Genomic DNA, 22621 nt, shown 5'->3' with positions numbered 1-22621 from the left:
AAGAGGTACTTATTTATTTGAGAAAGAAAAAGAGAGGAAGCGCACAGGGGGGTACAGAGGGAGAGCAACAGAGAAACCATAAGCAGACCCTGCACAGAGCCTGATGCAGGGACTCCATCGCAGGATCACGACCTGAGTCAAAACTAAGAGTCAGATGCTTAACTGACTGCACACCCAGGTGCCTTGACTCTCAATCAACTTTTTTTTTTTAAGATTTTTTTTTTTTTTTTTTTGAGAGAGAGAGAGAGAGAGCACAGAGGCAGAGGGAGAAGCAGACTCCCTAAGCAGAGAGCCCAAAGCAGGGCTCAATCCCAGGATCCTGAGATCATGACCTGAGCTAAAGGCAAATGCTTAACCGACTGAGCCACCTAGGCCCCCTGATCATCTTTAAACTAGCAGGCTATACTGCCTCCACACACCCTGGGGCAGATGAGGGTTCCATGGAAGACAAATCTTTAAGGAGAAAAAAAGAGCAACCTGCAGGGCTATCCCCATCCCTTTACGAATGAACTAAACAAGCTGTTAGAGGGCAGGGGACTCAGAAAAGGACATTTCCACACGAGTTTCCCATTCTTTCTTTGTGGTCAAAGAACAAACTCTGAGTTTACCCCAGCAGGGTAATTATGTTACTCCATCCTAACCTAGGTCCTCCCTCTGTGCAGATGGGGGAAAAGGGAACCGTGGGGCCTAAAAAGACCCACACATGAATACAACTAAACCACTGATGGGGGGTATAGATCCCAGAGAAGAAAATGAGTGTGTGTGTGTGTGTGTGTGTGTGTGGAGTAGTAGGATGCTATGCTTCAAAGTACCTCAACTATCACGAGAAAGCTGTAGCCTTCCACAGTCACTATGTCACCTCATTGTTTCAAAACAGAAAATGATACTGAATGCACATTTCAATGACAAAAAAAAAATAGTATTTTTTAATAGAAACGAATATCCTGCTAGTAGGAAACACAACTCTGCTTTCTTTAGAAATTAAGGGGTCAGAAACCACTGCACAAAATACTTTACAAAGACAAGCAAAGCCCCCTACAGAAACATGACCTCCAGGGTTCCCTTGTCAAGAACCCTACAGAAGAAACCCAAGATAGCACTTACCTGCCATTACACCAAATATGGCACTATCTTTCTATCTAAAGGACATGGTAAATCATTCATTCATTCAACCATCAACAAAAAGAATTCCTTCGTGGAGCTTACAGCATAGTGAAGAAAAGAGATATTAAATAATTATGTAAATAAACAGAAAAACTGCAAACCCTGGGAGAGCACAAACAGCCCATTCAGTTCTCCTGTGAGCAACTTCCTCCCAGGACAATATATTAACACACAGAAACTAGTCTGCTAAGTGCTGAATAAAAATAAAATGAAGGGCTAAGCCTGGGGACATTTCTTTTATATATTTTATTTATTTATTCATGAGAGACACAGAGAGAGAGAGAGAGAGAGAGAGAGAGGCAGAGACATAGGCAGAGGGAGAAGCAGGCTCCATGCAGGGAGCCTGATGTGGGACTCAATCCCTGATCTCCACCAGGATCAGGCCCTGGACTGAAGGCAGCATTAAACCACTTGAGCCACCCAGGCTGCCCCTAGGGGCATTTCTAAGCCTTCAAATAGAGCAAGTTGGCATCTGAGGACTGAGAGATCTTTATTTGGAGGCACAGTTTCAGGAAGTGCTGCACCCCCTCCTCCCCAGGTATGGCCATTCAGACCACTGGGCTAACATCCCTTCCACCTAGGCTCCTGCCAGCTAAGCCCCATATGTTCCTGCAGCCTTTCATTTCCCCCATGGTGCAAATCCAACACACTTACACTAGGGATGCATCCACTTCCCCTGACTACCGACACACCTCAAACACCCTCCTGGCTTGGGCTTGCCAAGTGACACTGCAACTGAAGAAAAAATCATTCTGGAAATTTGCAAAGTGGCTCCTGCAATTAGACAGCAATGGAGGAAACTCCTCTAAGAGCAGAGCCCAGCATCAGTCAGAGAGCTAACAGCAAACACCTGGCTTGGACTTGTAGTTCTAGCAATCCCTAGCTGGAGAGATCTGCTCAAGTAACTTATCCTCTCTGGGGCTCTTTCCCACACCTGGAGGTGGGAGACAGTATCTGCCCTTGCCCTGAGTCCAGAGCAAATGAGCTAAAGGATATAAACAATTGGAACACAAAAAAGTGCTGTGTGCACATTTGTTGTCACTATCACCAGGCACTTCACAGCAGATGGGCTTCAATCCCAGCTTCTTCCCTAAGTCAGCCATGCATCTCTAGGTGGTTATACTTCTCTCCTAATTGGTTTCCCCACTTTCTTTCTCAATGCAGTCCACACCCAACAGTCAGAAGAGCTTTCTTAAAATTTGACTCAGAGCTTCTCACAACCCTCTCAATGCCTTTCTCTGGTTTCCACTACGGTCTGCAAGACTCTGTGACCTGCTCATCTGTCCCACCTTCCAGCCACCCCCAGTACATTTGCACTGTGCTCCAGCCTCCCAGATGGACTCCCTTGTTCCATAACACTCCAAATGCTTTCCTGCCATGCAATTTTGTACTTGGGTGTTCCTTCTGCTTATAAACCTTTTCTCCTTGATAAATATTTAATTTTTTAAATTTAAGTTCAATTAGCCACATATAGTACATTATTTTCAGATGTAGCATTCAATAATTTATCAATTGCATATAACACCCAGTGCTCATCGCATCATGTGTCCTCTTTAACACCCATCACTCAGTTACCCCATCCCCCCACTTGCCTCCCCTCTAGCAACTCTCAGTTTCCTATAGTTAAGAGTCTCTTGTGATTTGTCTCTCACTCTGACGACTTCGCATTCAGCTTTCCTTCCCTTCCTCTATGATCCTCTGCACTGTTTCTTATATTCCACATAAGTGAAACCATATGATAATTGTCTTTCTCTGACTTATTTCACTCAGCATAATACCCTCCAGTTCCAACCATGTCGATGCAAATGATAAGTATTCATCCTTCCTGATGCTGAATAATATTCCATTGTGCGTGTATGTGTGTGTGTATATATATATGTATGTGTGTGTGTGTGTGTGTGTGTGTGTGTACACCTCAACTTCTTTATCCATTCATCTGTCAATGAAAGTCTTGGCTCTTTCCACAGTTTGGCTATTACAAACATTGCTATGAATAATGGGTGCAGGTGCCCCTTCGGATCACTACATTTGTATCTTTGGGGTAAATACCTAATAGTACAATTGCTGGGTCATAGGGTAGCTCTACTTTTAACTTCTTGAGGAACCTCCAAACTGTTTTCCAGAGTGGCTGTACCAGCTTGCATTACTACCAACAGTGTAAGAGTGAGAGGAACCCTTTCTCAGCATCCTCACCAATATTTATTTTTCCTGTCTTGCTAATTTTAGCCATTCTGACTGTTGTGTCATAGTATCTCATTGTGGTTTTGATTTGTACATAAATATTCAATTTTTAAAAAATTTAAGATACAGTAAGAAAAATCTTTTCCATTAAGACCTAAAAAACATGCCTTATCTTCTTCCATTCTAGCTTCCTCTATTCTATTTCACGACCCAGTAATTCAGATTTTTAGGACACACTCACCATTTATTTAAAATCCTTTAAAAAAAAATCCTTTAAGTAATCTCTACACCCAACATGGGCCTTACAACCTTGAGATCAAGAGTCACATACTCTACCAACTGAGCCAGCCAGGCGCCCCAACACACTCACAATTTAAAGAACACTGTTCTAGCTTTTCTCTTTTTCTTTTTCTTTTTTTTTTTTTTTTTTGGTTCTAGCTTTTCTCTTGGTGGTCCTTCTCATCCTTCTGGTTTCAATTCAAAGGTTAACCTCTTTAGAAAAGACTTCACTGACCACATTATTATATATAAGATAAAGATATCCTGGGATAACCCACCTCCCAATTTATTTCCTTATCATTATGTAAAATTCTCTTCTATGTTTTCTTGTTTTGCCTACTGCAATATAACATCAATAAGAGCAAAGACTGTCTCATTTTTCCACTTTACTATTCTAGCTTACAGAACAGTGCCTGGTCTGTAGTAGGCATTCAAGAGATGCTTTATTAATGAAATAACTGATCTCTATGTGGCCAGCAGTGGTCCAGTTTTCAGAAGAAAGCGTAACTCAATGCATTTCCAAAGGAAAGGGAAAGAAATCCAAGTGGAATGGTATGTTTCTTCTGCTAATGACCCTGCTCATCTGGGCCACAGAATTCATCACATGCTTAGACTCTCATCATGCAATGGACTCATGGGCCAGAAGTCAAGCCCTCATGGCAGATACTCAAAATCATTTCTCTGCTTGTTACTTGAGAAGCAGTGAACCTACCAGCTTGTCTGAGATGCACCAATCATTCCATGCTTCTTGGAAAAGGGACATTGTCCGAGACTGTAAATTCCAGGAAAGCCAATCATTCCTTTCACTCTCTATAATATGCTCAACACCTGAATAAACTCACAGAAGCATGCAGTGAATGGGTTAAGTGAATATTGTCTTTGAAGCTTCTTAGAGCTTGACACATACAATGATTTAAAAAAGAATCATCCACTAGATGGCAGTGTCATTCCACATGACCAGGATGTAGGGATGGGCTAGAATTTAAAAGTATTCAGTTTGGAGCCTTGCAATGAAGGAAGAATTCTGGATAATCAAAGAACGTAGATTTCATTAAAAGTACACTACATGTTAAGTCATGTTCCTAAGTTTATTTTTTAAATAAATGTGAAGAAAATCATCACTAAATAGGGGGAAGAAGACCTTGAACATTAATCACTTGACCTCTGCAAGGAACCCAGTTCCTTCAAATATATATCCAGAAGGTTCAACCAGAAGATTATCAAGGTCCCTCCTTCCAGCCAATTTTATTTTCATGACATGGGCATTGAACAACAATGACTTACAGGCAGCCCAGCAACATTCCGTGGGGGGGGGGGGGGGGGGGGGGGGAGAGACACACACAAGTAAAAGAGCACAGTGAGTTAAGAGAGAAAAAGAGTTCCAGAATCAGGAGCCAGTGTTCACAATCTAACTACCTATGGACAGGCTATCTAACATCTTTGAGCCTTAGTCTCCCTCATATGTAAAACAGAGAGAATACATTGGTACCTCACAAGGAAATTGCAAGGATTTGAGAAGATTCCAAGTACAGTGCCTAACACAGGACCTGACACAAAAATAAGCATTTGGTAAATATCTGCTGCTATTATTGTTGTTAAAGTATTATATCACTTTTTTTAGCAATTTAATTCAGCTCAGGTACAACTAAAAAGCAATGCTTGAAAACAGATCCAGACCTTAAAGAAGATCTACAGCCCACTCCTTGCCCTACAAAATACTTAGAAAGTATGACTGGGTCAAAGACAAGCACACAAAGAACTGTAACAAAATAGTGTAACAAAGAAATGCCCATTAATATAAATAACTGGCAAAGTCAGTGCTATAGACTGAATGTTTATGCCCCTGACAACATTCTTATGTTGAAACCTAACCCCCAATGTGACAGCATTTGGAGGTGGGGTCTTTGGGAGGTGACCAAGTCATGAGGGTGGAGTTTCATGAATGGGATGAGCGGCCTTATAAAAAAGATTCCAGAGAGCTCCCTTAGCCCTCCCACCACATGAGGCCACAGCAAAAAGACAGCCATCTGTGAACCAGGAGCCAAGTTCTCACCAGATACTAAATCTGCCAGCACCTTAATATTGTCCTCCCTAACCTCCTAGCTGTGAGTCAAATTTCTGTCTCTATAAAGCTACCTAGAATACCTGGTATTCTTTTTTAATAACCTGAACATATTGAATCAACGAGGAAGAGAGTACCCCCCAATTTGGAAACAGGGGATAGGGAAAAACAAATCAGCCTTGGGGTTAATACCTTGTACTTGTTTAGCAGCCATAATTTGCCTTCTCCTACATGTAGTAGACACAATAGGTACTTTGTATTTTACAAAAAAAAAAAAAAAAAAAAAAAAAGGACTAAAAGCCCAGAGAGAGGAGTACTTGCCCCAGGTCATACAGTAAATACATGGCACAGCAGGCACTGAAGTAAGCTATCTCTCTGCCACTCAGTGCTCTGGTCCCAACACTGTGCTATCTCAGTGGGATAAGATACTGGTGTGGACTTAAAGGAGTATTTAGACTCATCCCAGACCAAGCGAGCAGTATCCAGGAACAGAGGGAACAGATGGCAGAGACATCCTCACTCTGGGGAATGCCATACCTTCAGACTAACTGTACTATGGGCCTCTCAACATCAGCAGGTGCTAGAACAATCACACAGTTGCTCAACTCTTAAAGACTGACTCCTATTAACTGCTTAGCAACTATAGATCTAGCTACCTCTGGTCATTTTGAGTTGCAGCCACAAGACTTTGCTTAAATGTAGTTTCCAAACTCTAAATGCCAAATGACATTCAAAGAAACGTAACTAAAGTGAGGGCATCGGGACAGAACCTAAGTGGATTTACATTTAGCATGGATGACTGCATATTCTTGGGCATCTTCCAGAGCTTATATCCCATGCACAGCTGGGATTCCATTCAATGAAGTTAGCACTTTATATACATTCCACTGACAATGGGTTTTCTTTAGTCTTCTCTAGCATATTTGATAAGATTTACCTGAGTAGCTATGCTATCTTCAAGAATGACCTCACCATTTGTTTGCTGCTTTTTCCCTGGTCAGGCACAAGATCTTCAAGGATAGGTTAGTGTTTTCTACTTTCCACAGTTCACACCAAGTGCTCAGCTGATGTTTTGGATGGTTGGGCAAGAACTGATCTAGCAAAGCCCACCACAAACACTGGTTGCCAGAGTTGCTACTGGGCCCCCTCTTCATCACTTACACAACTGGTTTAAATGCCCATATCAAAGCAGAGGGTTCTGAAAACCAGATATTACTGAGGATGGGTAACAAATCCTGGTGGGCAGGGGACTCGACTCCACCATCTCCTGATGTATCTTCATTGTTCAATCTTCAACCATAGGATCTTCAGAGTAAGGTTCACCTGACAGAAGTACTGCATAGTATTTGCTCAAAAACAAAGTAAATTCAAGAACGAAGGCTAGGTTGACAAGTGTCCATCAACTAATGAGTGGATAAAGAAGATGCAGTATGTGTATGTGTGTGTATATATATATATATATACACACACATATACACTATCAAGTATTACTCAGGCACAAAAAAGGAAGGAAAGAAGGAAAGGAAAGGAAAGGAAAGGAAAGGAAAGGAAAGGAAAGGAAAGGAAAGGAAAGGAAAGGAAAGGAAAGGAAAGGAGAGGAGAGGAGAGGAGAGGAGAGGAGAGGAGAGGAGAGGAGAGGAAAGGAGAGGAAAGGAGAGGAAAGGAAAGGAAAGGAAAGGAAAGGAAAGGAAAGGAAAGGAAAGGAAAGGAGAAAGGAAAGAGGAAAGGAAAGAGGAAAGGAAAGAGGAAAGGAAAGAGGAAAGGAAAAAGGAAAGGAAAAAGGAAGGGAAAAAGGAAAGGAAAAAGGAAAGGAAAAAGGAAGGGAAAAAGGAAAGGAAAAAGGAAAGGAAAGGAAAGGAAAGGAAAGGAAAGGAAAGGAAAGGAAAGGAAAGGAAAGGAAAGGAAAAAGAAAGAGAAATCTTGCCATTTTAAATAACATGGATGGAACTAGAGAGTATAATACTAAGTGAATAAGTCAGCCAGAGAAAGACAAATACCATATGATTCTACTCATGTGAATCATATTTAAAAATCAGAAAAAAGGAAAAACCACAGACACAAACCAAGAAACAGACACTTTATTAAAGAGAACACATTGATGGTTACCAGAGAGGAGGTGGGTGAGGAGGATGGGGAAATAGGTGTTGGGATTAAGGAGGGCACTTGTCATGATGAGCACTGGGTGATATATGGAAGGGCTGAATCACTATATTGTATACCTGAAACTAATACTACACTGTATATTAACTAACTGGATTTAAATAAAAACATTAAAAAAGAAGAAAGGCTAGCTTGGAAGTCACAGCCTCTCTTTAGCATTTAACTCAGAAAGGTTAAGTATATTGTTAAGAGGAAAATAATATTCATATAGTCAACTTCACAACTCCACTAGGAAACTGCTCTATTTCCCAGAAACAATATCCTTTCTATGCAAATCTCCACAAACTAAACAAAAATGATCAGAGATGCATGGCTGCAAAGCTAACTTACTTTTCCAAGTGAACTATTCTTCATGTCAATCCAGAAAGGCTCAGGGTAGGTCAGATAATTTGCCCTTTTTAAAACAAGGTTACCAAAGCATAAAATATATGAATGAAAAATCCTACTTAAAGAAAAAAGAAAGGAAGGAAGGAAGGAAGGAAGGAAGGAAGGCAGGCTAATGTCAAACACCGGTTGAAGTAATTTTTCTTTTGGTTGAAATAATTTTTAAAAAATATAACAACAGGGGTACCTGGGTGGCTCAGTTGGTTAAGTGTCTGCCATTTGCTTGGATCATGACCTCAGGGTCCTGGGATGGAGCCCTAGGTTGGGAATCCCTGCTTGGCAAGGAGCCTGCTTCTCCCTCTCCCTCTGCCCCTCCACCCTGCTCCTGTATTCTCTTTCTCTCTCTCTCTCTAATAAATAAAATCTTTTAAAGATAAAACAACAAAGAAGAATGACCAAACCGTTCCAGATGGTAACACTTCAAATCACTGATACAAGGCAGAAAGTCAAAAAGTAAGGCAGTAAGTGATGGGATGAGGACTGGGTGTTATGCTGTATGTCAGCAAATCGAACTCCAATAAAAAAATATATATATACAAAAAAAAATAAGGCAGTTAAGTGCAGAATCAAGGTAAATGGTCAGAGAAACAGGACACTAGATTTCAGTTTGAAAGGAAGAAGCATATTTTATTTTTTTTTAAGATTTTATTTATTTATTCATAGAGATGCAGAGAGAGAGAGAGAGAGAGAGAGAGGCAGAGACACAGGCAGAGGGAGAAGCAGGCTCCATGTAGAGAGCCTGACGTGGGACTCGATCCAGGGTCTCCAGGATCACGCCCTGGGCTGCAGACAGCGCTAAACCACTGCACCACCAGGGCTGCCCAGAAGAAGCATATTTTAGTGACTAGACCTGCCCAACAAGGAAGTACGTGATCTTTATCAGCAGTATGTGCCCCCACAGCACTGACAGGTTGGACAGCCGGAAAACGTGTGCTACTGGCAGGAAGATACAAAGGGAATACAGGCATTCAAGCATCTGATGAGGGATCGGGGTCAAGCTCCTGGTTTGTGAGGTCTCTTCAAACTCTAGGACTTTCTGGCAAAGAGAAAGCAACACATATCCCCAGCACGACACAGAACTTAAATGCCTTATTCAGGATACTAGTGAAGTTTCTTACCTCCTGAAGCTGAGATTCTTTCTTCTTGGAAGACAGATTTAAGTGTTTTTCTAAGATGCCACAATACTTTTCTGTCTCCTTGTCATACTTCTTTTTGGCTTCCTGGCAAAAAGTAGAAAGGAGAAAAAGAGTAAGATGTTGCAGGAATAAAAGCAACCTTGTCAAGACCTGCCTGCTCAATTTCATAGCTTCACCATTCTCTCAGACCCAGGACAGTGGACAACCCAGCTCTTCCTACTCTTCAAATAAATGTATGTTACATTAAGCCACCCACTCCAACCCCCACCCACAACAAACTGATGGTTTTCAGTGTCTATCATAAGGGAACCAATACAATGCCAGAAACAAGGTAAGCCCAGTATTTAATAGTGGCAAATCCAGGACTCCACATTCTGAGAAGCTCAACTGTGAAACCGAAATTTCTAGTTTTTAACTCCAAGGATGTTCAAGGGCAAACAATGGGGGCAAAGTTATCTATGAAGCTAATCCCAAAGCACTAAGATCTACTTAAAGCTTAAGTGGGACAAGTCTAGAATAAGGGCAGACCCAGCTTTAACAGTGGTCAAAAAGTACTTAATATATAGACCTAATATCCCCAAGCACAAGAGTAACATATATGGGTCTTTAAAATGACAAAAGATTCAAAAGGAAAGAAATAAGACAAAAGTATTCACAGAAGCACCATTTTTACTAACAAAAAAGCCAAAGCAACATCAGTGCCCAAAGATACGGTTTGAGATCATTAAAGGGTGGGACATCTAATAACTTTAATTAGGAAGGCTAGGTAGTCATGTAGTAAGTTGCTCATTATTTAATGTGAAGTATTAATATGATACAAATTTGGTGCATACAAACTTGGTGTATACAAGCTATACATAGAGTATAGCTACCTATAAACAAAGATTAAATGGAAAAATAAATGAAAATAATCAAGTTAAGTAAATGGGATAATGGGTAATTTTCTTCCTATATCTGGCATGATCCTACATTAACAGTTTTCAAAATGGAAAATAAGATAACTATCACAATACAGTTAATAATCCCTGCTTTCCCACCAAGTCACTGACTCACAGAGATTCTACTTGTAACTCCCATTTTACAGTTAAGAACACTTGAGATCCAGGGAGGTTAAGTTGTGAAAAGTCATACAGAGTGACAGAGTTGGGATCTAAGGCCAGGATAGGCCGCTTCCAAAGCCTACCTCTCAATCGCACCTGAGACACATGTTCACAGGAGGTCTCTCTTTTCCATTCACTTTCTAGTGGGAATGGCAATAAGGGGGCTGGAAGACGTTGGACAGTGGCCTAACAAACAGGATCAATTTCACTGAGTCCATAAGTCTTAATCTTGACTCAGGTGGAACCCACAGGAACTATTTTTCTGCAACTCCAAGGCCTCTAAGAGGAGAAAAAAAGTTTTTGCAGCCAGATAAGGAAGCTCAGAGACATCTCCAGTCATTTCACAAAGATATAACAAGCCAACCACTCTGTGTTGGGCTCCTTTAGCCACGAGACAAGGCAAAAGTGATCTCAAGCCTCTTGCTGGGGATATTCTAGTAGGACAAACATAATTAACCAGGAAACAAATAACTACAGACAGCTGCAAGTGCTATGAAGGAAATAAGGTGCAGAGATGCTGCAGACAGTATGCTCAAGAGAGGCCTCACTGGGGAGGGAGTGTGAGCTAAGACATGCTAATCATGTGAGGGACAGGGTGGACACTTCTAGAGCCCAAGAGCAGCAAGTACAAAGGCTCTGAGCTTAACACTGGGAAGCCCAAGCCGCACAGGTGACAGGAATCACCAAGAAGCTCTCACTTGAAGCCCTGACCATCTGCCACATTAGAACACCATTTTACCTGGTCAACAAGATTCTAAGCCTCTCAAAGAGTAGAATCATTACATACCATTTTTAGCTGACATGTATCCATTTCTACAAATCTGAATTTTCCTTGAAAGATACCTTATCTACAAGAACTCAATACACAGAAACAAGTGAGGAAAAAGCCCAAGGAGACCTTAAGCTAGACGCTTGTCTCAAGCAACTCTTTCCTGTATAAGAACCAATAACTTTGAGCTAGGGCTCCAACTCCACTTAATGCTCACAGATCCACCCCAGGAGCCTGTCAGCAAGCCCCAAGAACCCTGTGCTGGGATAGCCCAGCTGGCCAGAGGGGAGAAAAGGCCAGAGAACATGAGTCACCAGCATTCTGTGACTTTCTGGCAACCAAACTGCCACATTCCATGTTCAAGAGCTAAATAGAAAGGGCAGCAGTTTCTGTCCTGAGAAACCAAGCAATAAGACCTCAAAAGTAAGTCTACTAAGATTTAGATAATGTTCTTAAAACAGGAGGGTGGTGTTAGTGATTTTAAATTCCCAACTGAGGTATGACATGGTGCTCATCTTCCAGGGAATCCACTGTGGGTGGCTAAATGAACAAAAGGCAGTATTAGGGTTCTGGAACTTATTTCCAAGTGTACACGGACTGACTCTAAACAAATCATGGCCCCTCTCCAGAACTGGGTTCTTACACTGAGGTACTCCATGAGGTAACTGCTCAGGTTTCTTCCTCTTTCAGTTCTGAGAGTGTCTAACAGAGTAAGAATAAAAACATCCACTTCCTCATAGGCCTATTAGGATAAAATAAGATAAACCATAGACTGTGCTTAGCAGAGAGCCCAGCACACAGGAAATGCACAGTAAAATTCAAGAATGATGATGACAGTAGCCATAGCAGCAATAGTGGTAAAGAGGCCCATCATCTGAACATACCTCTTCCTCCTTATCGAGAACACTCCTTGTTTTCTATGTCCAATGTCCTATGAAGGTAAGCCTTCATAGCACTTCCACAATTGGAAGTTATGTTATTTACACCTTTTTGTTTCAGGTCGTTCACCCTAGCCACACCATGAGCACATTACATCTTCACTTGCTCTCTACCATAAACTAGCGTGTCACATGGAGCCAGGCACAGAGCAGGCACTCATGTATTTTTTTTCAATGAATGAACTATGTGTATTGAACCTAACAGCTAACATCAAAAGACTATATAACACTGTTCTAAGCACTTCACATGTGTTTACTCATGTCTTCCTCATAGAACTCTAAGAGGTAGGGCAGCGCAGGTGGTTTAGTAGTTTAGCATTGCCTTCAGTCCTGTGATCCTGGAGACCCGGGATCGAGTCCCTGCATGGAGCCTGCTTCTCCCTCTGCCTGTGTCTGTGCCTCTCTCTCTCTCTCTCTCTCTGTCTCTCTCATAAATAAATAAATAAAATATTTTTAAAAAAAAGAACTCTAGGAGGTAAATATTATTGCTCCCCCATTCTACAGATCAGGAAACAGGCACGGAGAGGTTCAGCTACTCCCCAAGTTGGCATGCCAATGGCACAAGTGAGGTTAGGGCCTCCTATTCACCAATGCTAACTTCTTCTCTACTTTCACTGTAGAGCACAGCTCTCCAAATGTACCTCAGCTGGAGGGAAAACAAATTCCCCTAAACTCAGAATTCTGAACACAGGGTCACAGTTATGCCAAGCTCTGGGCTCACGCCCTACAGCAGGGCAGCTACACTAACACCAGAATGCCCAGGAGTCCTCCTCCCTGGCAGTCGTCATATCCAACACTAACTTCTGCTTCTTGCAAGTAGCAACAGGTTGTTATAGCAACCGAAGCAGCAGGAGAGGGGGAGGAAGGGTAATTTTAGCACCACACAGGCAGAGTTCAGAAACTTCCACTTGGCTGCTCAAGAGCCCTGGCTGGCTTTTAGGTATTCTTTAGGCCGCTGCCTAGACTGCCTGGTGAAGAGTGTGTTTCTTTGCTTTCTCTTATATGTATACAATACTAGGATATAAATATGTGCATGTAGGGGGAAGGGAGGAACAAGTACAGTTAAAAAGGGAAATGACACAGGAAGGAGAAGGAGAAATCACCCCCAACATCACACACTGTTCAAGAGGAATGAGAGATCAGAGTGTGTATGAGAGGCAACACGTTTTTACGAGTAATGACTTTATACAAATTATTTTATTCTCCTACATCCCATCATCTACAGCCTCACCCCTACCTCACTCCCAAAAAAGTACCTGCTCCAGTCATTGCGATTACTGTATTACCCAAAAGGACCCCACTCAGACTCCTGCTCTTCCTCCATGGTAACGAAAGCCAAAACTAGGGCTGAGGGAAGAGGCCAGAGTGAGAAACATCTGTGCTCAGATACAGAAAAGATTCTTGGAAAGGGGAGTTAATAAAGAGGTCTATCTGCTCTGTTGCTGTCTCAAAGCTCTTCAGAATGTCCAGAGCCACTACTGTATGTTATGGTGTAGGAAGCACAGGTCCCAAGGCCACTAAAGTGAAGGTTTGCTCATTGGGCCCACAAACATGAGAACCTGGGGAGGGACACTCATGGCAAAATCTTGGACAAAATCTTAGCATAACAAGACTCCCTTTTAATTTTACACTCCTTAATCTATGATATAAAGCCCATGAGCTCTAATTTCTTCATAAATGTAAAGTGTAAAATTGGTAGAAAGTGCTAAAGAACTGGAAGAAAAATCTTTGCTATGGTCCATCCTTCAAACTACAGTCCACCATCCCTCAGAAGAACCCTGACTGAACAGCACATCTTTTTCAGCCCCAATCGTATTCATTTTCTGAAGCACATGTGCTTATTAGGTGGGGTGGGGAGAGAGATCCCACTTCATTATATCTCAGTTACCTTTTCCCCATCTACAGGCATCGACCTCTCAAGACCATTTCACAACGGAGTAAAAATCTAAACATGTCAGAGTCATGTTGCCCAAAACTCCCTGTAGGTGGCGCAAAGGACTGCAGCTGAAGGAGTTACAGTTCCAGAAAAAGAGGAAGAAAATCTTGAAAATCCTTCTGCTTTCCTAGATCTCAATGCAAACACCTTCCCTGCAGGTGGCCTCCTGAACACCCTACTGACAAAGTACCTAGGGTTTCCTAGTGATTTCTCATAGAGCAGGGGAACTCTGAAGAATCCATCTTTCAAAACTGAACAAGATTCCCTTGGTGGTCTTTTCATGGAAATTTCAGCTACAAGTCAGCCACATTTCAGGTGCAGTTCCTCCCGGTCAGTGGTAACAAACTGGGACCTAGAAATTGAAGCCGTCCTGCTTTGTGACTTGCAGCATGTGGAAATAGGCTTTAAAAAAAAAAATGCCAACATTTTTTTAAACCAGGAAATTTCAAAGAAAACTGGCTTTTCAGTTTCTCTTGAAAAGCGTCAAGATCTGGCAACAAAGGGCACATTTTGACTCCACAAAAAAAGGAGCTCAGAATAGGGTCACCATGCCCTCAGGCCCAGTTTGCCTGAGAGCGTGGTCTAGGCTCTGAGTCCAGAACCTCTGCAATAAGAACAATTCTACCTTGTCCAAGCACCGTCATGTATCCACTAACACAAGGAAGCATGTCTTCTACTTTTACATGATTTATGAGCCAGCACAAAACGATTAGGTAACAAAATACTAGAATGACTGCTCTGAGGTTGACCACTCAATCTTACTTTAGACGCTTGTGAGTAACAGATGAGCCACTATATAAAATCCAAACCAGGGCTGCCCGAAAATCCAAGAACAAGGCTTGCTTAATTCTCACCTTGGCAGCCCCAATCTGCTCCTTTCGAAACTTCTCCAAGGGAGTGATGAGCACCTCGCTGGCATTCTCAATCTGGTGAGGAAAAACAGGGCAGGGGAATGGAGTAAACACACATACACACAAAAGCAAATATCAGGAAAAAACTCTAGCAATTCTGACACAAAATGCCTCCCTGTGCCTCACTTTAAAATTTGAGTAAGCAGGGTACCTGGGTAGCTCAGTTAGCTCAGTGACTCTTGATTTCAGTTCAGGTCATGATCTCAGGGTCCTGGGATCAAGCCCCACACATTGGGCTCTGTACTCTGTGGGAAGTCTGCTTGAGGATTCTCTCCCTCTCCCTCTACTCCTCCCCTACTCATGTTCTCAATCTCTCTAAAATAAATGAATCTTTTTTTTTAAATCGAGTAATACTATTGCATGTGCCAATTGTCACAATACTTGAAATGAAAGCATGTCAGATCAAAATCACCATCTGAAAACATGGAACTCTTCTTATGGCTGATTCTCTAAAAATGGGTACCTTTGGGTCACCTGGGTGGCTCACTTAGTTAAGTGTCTGCCTTTGAATCTCAGGGTCCTGCAGGGAGTCTGCTTTTCCCTCTCCTTCTGGCCCGCCCCCTCACCTCCAATTGTGCTCTCACTGCTTGCTCTAATGAATAAATTTAAAAATCTCAAAAATAATAAAAATGAGTACCTCTAAAAATGTAAGCAATCATGTAAAGGCAGAGGGGAACTAGTAACAGGGTAGGTTCTAAATTTCAGCTTCGGGTGACATCTTGTAAATGCCTATTCACTCAAGTTACATTTAAGTGGATATATTTTAGGCAGATCAACACTGAGTCTAGGTTAAAAACAAGAAAACACCTTTGGACATGAAGTGGCATGAAAACCTTCCAAGCCTGACTTTTTGTATTCCTACCAGTACTAGACTAAGATCAGGACATCTGTGCCTCCAGACCACTGGCTGCCACTCAACTTCCTCCCCCAGCTCTCACTCCATCAGGTCCTATATGCCAGCCATACCATCCCCATGTACCTCAAATGTCCAAAACTTGTCCGATTTTCAGGCATTGCATTTGGTCATTCCCTCACATGCTCTGGTCCCAAATGCTCTGATGGATGACACATTTCTTATTCTAATTGAGGTTTTGGCTTAAAGGTCACCTCTTTAAGAAGGCCTTCCATGATCACCAGCATATTCCAAAGTAACTTCTCACCATCCCACCAAGGGTTTTCTTCAAAAGATGTAAGCCAGCTAAAGTTTTCTAATTCACCATTATACACACACACACACACACACACACACACATACATCACTATCTTGTAAATGTTCACTTGCCTGTCATTTTCCCCCAAACACAGAGGAGTGCTGAAAACAAAGGAGCACTCGAATACTTTTCAATGACTATATGAATGAATGAATTATTTCTTGACTGGCTGCCAACTGTGTGACCACAGGCAAAGCATTTAACCTCTCTGGGCTCTAATTTCCTCATCTGCAAAATGAGTAGGCTGGATTGTTCCAGCTCTAAGATTCTATGGTCTATTCTAAGGCAGTAAAATATTTTACAATCTTTCCTTTTAAGTCATTCACTGCTCCTTCATTGCTCAACTAATTATTTCAGGAATCCTGATGCAACAAAGCATTATTTTTCTAAGTCACATGCATATACATCACAATGAAACCAACAGAGTAAATGCCAGAAAGGCAAAGATGGACACAGCCAAGAACTAACTAGGCAAGGGAGGAATAAAAGGTGGCAGGTCTCCAAATTTATTGCCATTTGCCTTTTTCTCAATTTTGAAAGCACTTATCTGAGAAGAGAGCATTTTAACATGAGGGTTCCAATGTTAACTTGTTTGATTTTTATTATTATTTGATGTTGCTTAATGGGCTCACAAGTTTAAATCTTGCACAAATAAGGTAAGTCTCCAAAGCTCACAGTGGTATGCTGAACCCCTAAGCCACCGATTCTCAGCCTGAGCTGCATGTCAGGCTCATCTGGGAAGTTTCTAAAAATCCCAATGTCCAGCCTAAACTTCAAACCAATAAAATCAGAATCTCTGTACTTCGTCCCAGGCATCAGTGTATTTTATACTTCCCAAGTTGCTCCAGTAGTTGACAATCTAGCCTTAAGGAGAAGCTAAATACACAAAAGCAGTAACTACTCATCTGGGAACCAAGATGTCCAAGATCCTGTCCCAGTCCTTCTACTGCTTGCTATTCATGTTCACTAGACCTCAGTTTTCCCATGTGGCCAATGAAAGACTACATATAGTGAGAAGTAAGGTTGTTCTGGGTCTAAGAATCTAAGACTATGTTATTTCCACTCAGTTCCAAGCACTGTGCTGATGCTGGGGACACAGAAGCCCACTACAGCCCTTCAAGAACTCCTACTTATTATGAAATAGACACATGCAATGATTATCAGACACAAGGTGGTAAGTGGAGAATCCAGAGACATGAACTGGATACTAAGAATATACAAAGCATGGCCAAATACACCAAGGAGTCAGAGAAGGCTCCCCAAAAAGGTACAGCTTTGCAATGCTGAGCTGAACTGATGAGGCTGCCATAGAGTGAGGAGATGGGGAAGGGGCTTGTAATGGTGAGATACTCAGACACACACAGAAGAAACTCAGTTCACTGACATAAATAATAAAATTGCAGAGGCAAGCTGAAGAGTATAATCCAGTCATTGTTCTCTTACCACAGGCCATAGCATCTACAGGGTTTTCATCATTATTTGCTCACCACACCCCCACCCACAAATAGTGACTCGGCCAGGAATTAAACTCAAAAGAATCACTTCCCTTTCTCACACAATAGCACGTGCACAGACAAGCTTCCCCGCCCCCCCCCCCCCCCCCCCCCCGTCTCCACCCACCACCAAACCTGCTGCAACCACCAGCCTTCTGATTCTGGTTCAAGCACCCAAAAATGAGCAATCAAGGAAAATAGGGTCTCTGTGCAGGGCAGGAGGTGAGAGCTTCTGCTGTTTGCAATTTCAAAGAAATTCCCCCATTCTTTGTCTAACACAAATTTGGGTTTGAATCCAGACTGCGACACTATTTAACTATATGATCTTAGGCATGTTATTAACCATTCTAAACTTCAATATCTTCATTTAGACCCTGAGATGATATAGGTACCACCTCACAAAGTCATCATGTGGGTTAAATTAAAAATGTGTGCATACATAATGTCTTGGTTGAGGCTATGGACTGAACAGCATCTCCACAAAACTTATAGGGGAAGCCCTAACCTCTGTTAAATTAATTAAACAAAGAGGCCACTAGACATAGGTGGCTCCAATGCTCTAACAGCCTACATAAGCCAACCAAAACCGACGGCTGCAAAACCCTCAAGGTTAAGAAATAGAAACAACTAGCCTTTCCCAAATAAGACAACAGCCTGAGATATAGCCAATCAAGTTTAATTTCCTTGCTACTTCCATATGTTCTCCATAAAAGTCTTTCCCCTATAGTTCTTATCAGTGGAGCTTTCCTAGACAGTTCCAGTTTGGTACTGTCCAATTTGAACCAATTTTTGTTCAAACAAAGTCTTAAAAATAGGATATGCCTCATTTTATCATTTAACATCCCCAGCGTGACACTTTCTGGAGATGGAGTCTTTGGAAGGTAATTACATCATCAGGGTGGAGTCCTCACAATAGGATTAATGCCCTTCTTCTGAGCCAAAACCAACAGCCATTCTGCCCCCTTTCTCTGCCATTTAAGGACACAGCAAGAAGGTAGCCATGTGCAAGCCAGGAAAAGGGTCCTCACCAGGAACCCAATCAGTTGGTTCCTTGATCCCTTGGTCTTAGACTACCTAGTCTCTAGAATTGTGAGAAATCAGTGTTTGCTATGGAAGCCATCCAGCCCAGGGTATTTTGTTATGGCAGTCTAAGCAGATTAAGACAGTGAACTTAGTTTCAAATGATCAGTTTTAGCATGGGAAGAGAAGAAAAATCTTCATTGATAGATAGACTCTTCCTAGGCCTCTAGAGCACCACTAGCTTGGGGACAAGAACTCTTGGGGACAAATCAGCATGCCGCCAGCAGGAGGATTTCAAATCAGCTTCATTCTTGGTATTTCAGGGTTAAAGAGAGGATGTAAAAGAATTTCTTGTGGATATGGAATCTCTCATCCATTGATGCTGAGCCACATTAGAATTAGAACACAGAAGATATTTCTTAAGAACTTAGAGATCAGCATTTGATTCTTAAATTTGCATAGTACCTCCTTTTGAAGAACTTCTTATAATTACCATCATTTACTATGTGCCCATTTACTGGGTGCATACTAGAGGGCAGGCACTGGGTTAGGTGTTTCAGAATAACCCTGAAGGGCAGGGTTCACTTGGATAAATTCAATAAGATAAGGAGAGCAAGGAGCAAAGTGTGACACCTTCATCCCCACTTTGCCTATAGGGCATCAGAGGCCCCAAAGTTAAACAATTCAGAAGATCCACCCATAAGTCATACCTTATAGGTTCACCTTAGAGTGAATCTTTGGGAGGCCAATAAATGTGGTTCTAAAGTTATCCATAGTAATCTCTTAACATTTGTGAAACGTTTCCAACTCTGCAAAGATGAGAAGATAAGGCTTGCTCAAGAGCTTAAAACACTCAAGTGGTAGAGGCTGGACTAGAACCCAGTTCTTCTGACAACAAATCTCTTGACATGAACCACACTGTATGAGAGCAAGAGCAGCCCAGACATACTCACCATCCGTATCCGTTCATCTTCAAGATTCCTGAGGACAGTGGCAAATTCTTGCAAAGACCTTGCTGGAAAAGAGAAAGTGCCATGAAAGTGACATAGAGCAATGAGCTTTTGGGAGTCTTTCCAGGTACAGCTATTATGCTATGGATTGAATTCCCCTGGCACATGCAGAATCCTAAAGTCAATTGCTTCCCAAGGCTCCCCTTATCTTTTAATCATTAACGATCCAGGATGACCCTGAATGCAGGTTAATTTCACCTGGCACTCTAACTAGCAAAGGATTTCCTTCAAAGACCTGCCTGTTCCTGAGACTACCCACGACTGATGAGGTGCTGGCCAGCTTCCAGACCATAGGCTGGAAGGGGAAGAATTCCGCTTAGGAGTTGAAGGATTTCCTGCTCGGGATTTGACCTTTTCAACTCTGGTTGTGGGGCTGTGTCAGAAACCAACCTTTCCTCTGGCACCACAACTAACTACATCAGTGCAGCTCGCAATGGAAGCCCATCTCTGGCTTCTCCTTGGATTCCACTTCCTGAGTCCTCAAGCCACCTATTGATACAATGCAGCCTGCAGGATGGTGGTCAGACATGGAGAGTCTTCTTTACCCAAATTATTCCCAAAGGCAAAAGGCATTAAGTACAATAACCCTGAGGATATTCAGGACATACATGTAATATTGGGGAGCTTCAGGAGTTACGATGATGCGTTTCCACTGCTCTCAGCTATCTCCCAGCTGCCTTCCCTCATCCTCAGATCCTGGCACTCTGTGTGACAACAGGGATTCAATAAGCATTTGACAGCTCTCTCAATCCTTGCTCACCCCTGGAGCTAACCAAGATGACCAAATGTAAGAATTTAGGGCAATGACTGGACCCTGCCAAAGATAGGTGTCTTAATATTGTAAATCCTCTGTTCTCAGGATTGCCTATAAGACACAGAAGGTAATAGTGAAAAGAGAAGTAGCAGAGCAAAGTAATCAATGGTAACCCCACCCTCAGCCTCTGGTAAAGGAAAGGGAGAGGAGAGCTGAACACCAAACTCCTCTGTCCATCAGAAGGCAGTGGCAGCTACCTAGCTCTAGCCAACTACTGCCAGGCCTGAATGTAGGGCCAGCTGATCAGATTCTCCAATTTTAAAAATCTAGGAAACCAGAACATTACACAAATTCAATTTATATGTTAATTCAATTAAAAAAAAAAAAAAGAGTGCCAAAGAAAACATGGTTGTATTCTGACTTCAGCCCACAAACTATTATTTGCAATCTCCAACTCTTCCCTTATCTACCTATCTTCTGTTCTTGTTCTCAGTTCTATACTACTACCGTGATTGGGGCAAAGAAAAGTCACAAAAGCAGCCAGAAGCAAAACACTACAGGAGGGTGGGGAGCAGAACCCCACTGCAAACCTTCAAGCTTCCTCCTACAGGTCTGAGGTTGAGAGAGGCAGTCCCAGAACTCTGAGGGGAAACCCAGAATAGCCCCTTGGCTCCTGATCCTCACTTCACCCTGCCCCCCACCACTGCTGATATGATTTCTGAATTTAGGACACTTAAATACTTCCTATCACAGGGAAAAGGCTCAGCAAGGTCACCAACAGTTATGATAAACAGTGACCCGTCTTATCATACTCATGGTTATGACTTACCTATACACATTTCATCATCTGTTTCTGCATCTCCTATGCACTGAAATTTAAATTCATTCAAGGAATCGGCAAATTTCCTCTTCGCCAAAGACAAATCTGGCAAGAAAAAGAGTAAAAAATATGAATTACTGACATCAACTGATTTTCCTATATGCTGTACGGTTTAGTCCTACTAATGTAGCAGCCAGATCTGTCCCTGAGGCTTATTCCAAACACAATGTAAACTCAAAATACTGAACAGCTGTTTCTAACGTAAAATTCTGATTGGCCTGAAAAATTACTATTTCCACTACACTGCTTTAACCATTCTGGCCCCAGTTCTAATTCCTTAAGCCATGCAGTGAGTCCTGTCATGTGCATCTGTACGGAAGAAGACCTACGGAGGAAGCGTAGGTCAGATTGGGTATCAGCATCTATATCCCTGTGGATGAGCCCAGCCAGTGGATCTCCCAGGAGGTCAGAGGGAGCTGGAAGAAAGGGCATGAAGTGCCCTATTCTCACAGCACAGGAGCTCCTGGACTCCTTATTCTGACTCAAGCACACGTGAGGCCAAGTTCTCACAACCTTCATGAGCAGAATGACCAGCCAGCATGACAAATTTCCGTCTGAACTATTTCCCTGGGTCATCGCGTTCCCCGCCACAAGAACAAAGCCCTGGCAATGTTTTGAGTTGGGGTAAAAACACACCCCACATGTGTTATCTATAAAGCAAGCCCTTGGATACATTCAAATTGTCAAATTTAAAAAAAAAGCTTTTATTTAAGACGGCATTAAAAGCCAATGATCCCTCCTGAACCCTCAGCTTCTGTTAAGGGTATAAAACCAGCCAGGTACCTTTAAGTGGCCTGACAGACACAGCTGCTCGGTACAAATGTGCTTAACTTAATTCCATGTGCAGCCTTCCCGAAGATTAGGCTAATCATTCAAATTACCCTCATGGATGTTTCCCTTATTGAAAGAGAAATGGTATTATGTTCAAATTCCCAAAGGAGGAAAATAGGAGGCATAACTGCCAACATGGACTGCCTTTAATGAGATATGAGAAGGAGGTTGGAAGGATTCTGGCTTCACAGATCAACATAATCTAAAGGAATAATAGCATCCATGGCATTCAGTTCTCATCTTCATTAGTTCCCAGGACTGTGCCTTAAAGTTGGGAGTCATGTTTGTTTGGGGTTTTTTTTTTTTCCATCTTTTGGTTTTGTTTGTTTCCATTCTGTGTACCTGGCAATACATCCTGCTCAGTATGTCCTGAATAATGTGTGTGTATAGAGCAGGGTATAC

The 22621-nt window shown here is 42.2% G+C and overlaps 1 protein-coding gene across 8 annotated transcripts in view; it reads right to left on the bottom strand.

Moving 5' to 3' along the window:
* The window catches only part of ARHGAP26 (Rho GTPase activating protein 26), a 416966-nt gene that overhangs the window by 295377 nt on the left and 98968 nt on the right, over nt 1–22621 (bottom strand). For all 8 annotated transcript variants that reach the window (XR_012000004.1, XM_072749878.1, XM_072749874.1 and 5 more), the window contains 4 exons: nt 21338–21433; nt 19698–19759; nt 14964–15035; nt 9349–9450 (listed from right to left, as the gene is read on the bottom strand). Coding sequence is in view for 7 of the 8 variants with exons in the window: in XM_072749874.1 (XP_072605975.1) it covers nt 9349–9450; nt 14964–15035; nt 19698–19759; nt 21338–21433 (332 nt within the window). In the remaining variant the exon portion in view is untranslated. The remainder of the gene's footprint in view (nt 1–9348; nt 9451–14963; nt 15036–19697; nt 19760–21337; nt 21434–22621) is intronic.

This window comes from Vulpes vulpes, chromosome 2 (genome assembly GCF_048418805.1).
Source record: "Vulpes vulpes isolate BD-2025 chromosome 2, VulVul3, whole genome shotgun sequence".
In the NCBI taxonomy this organism is placed as follows: domain Eukaryota; kingdom Metazoa; phylum Chordata; class Mammalia; order Carnivora; family Canidae; genus Vulpes; species Vulpes vulpes.
This window is presented reverse-complemented; position numbering and strand designations above follow the sequence as displayed.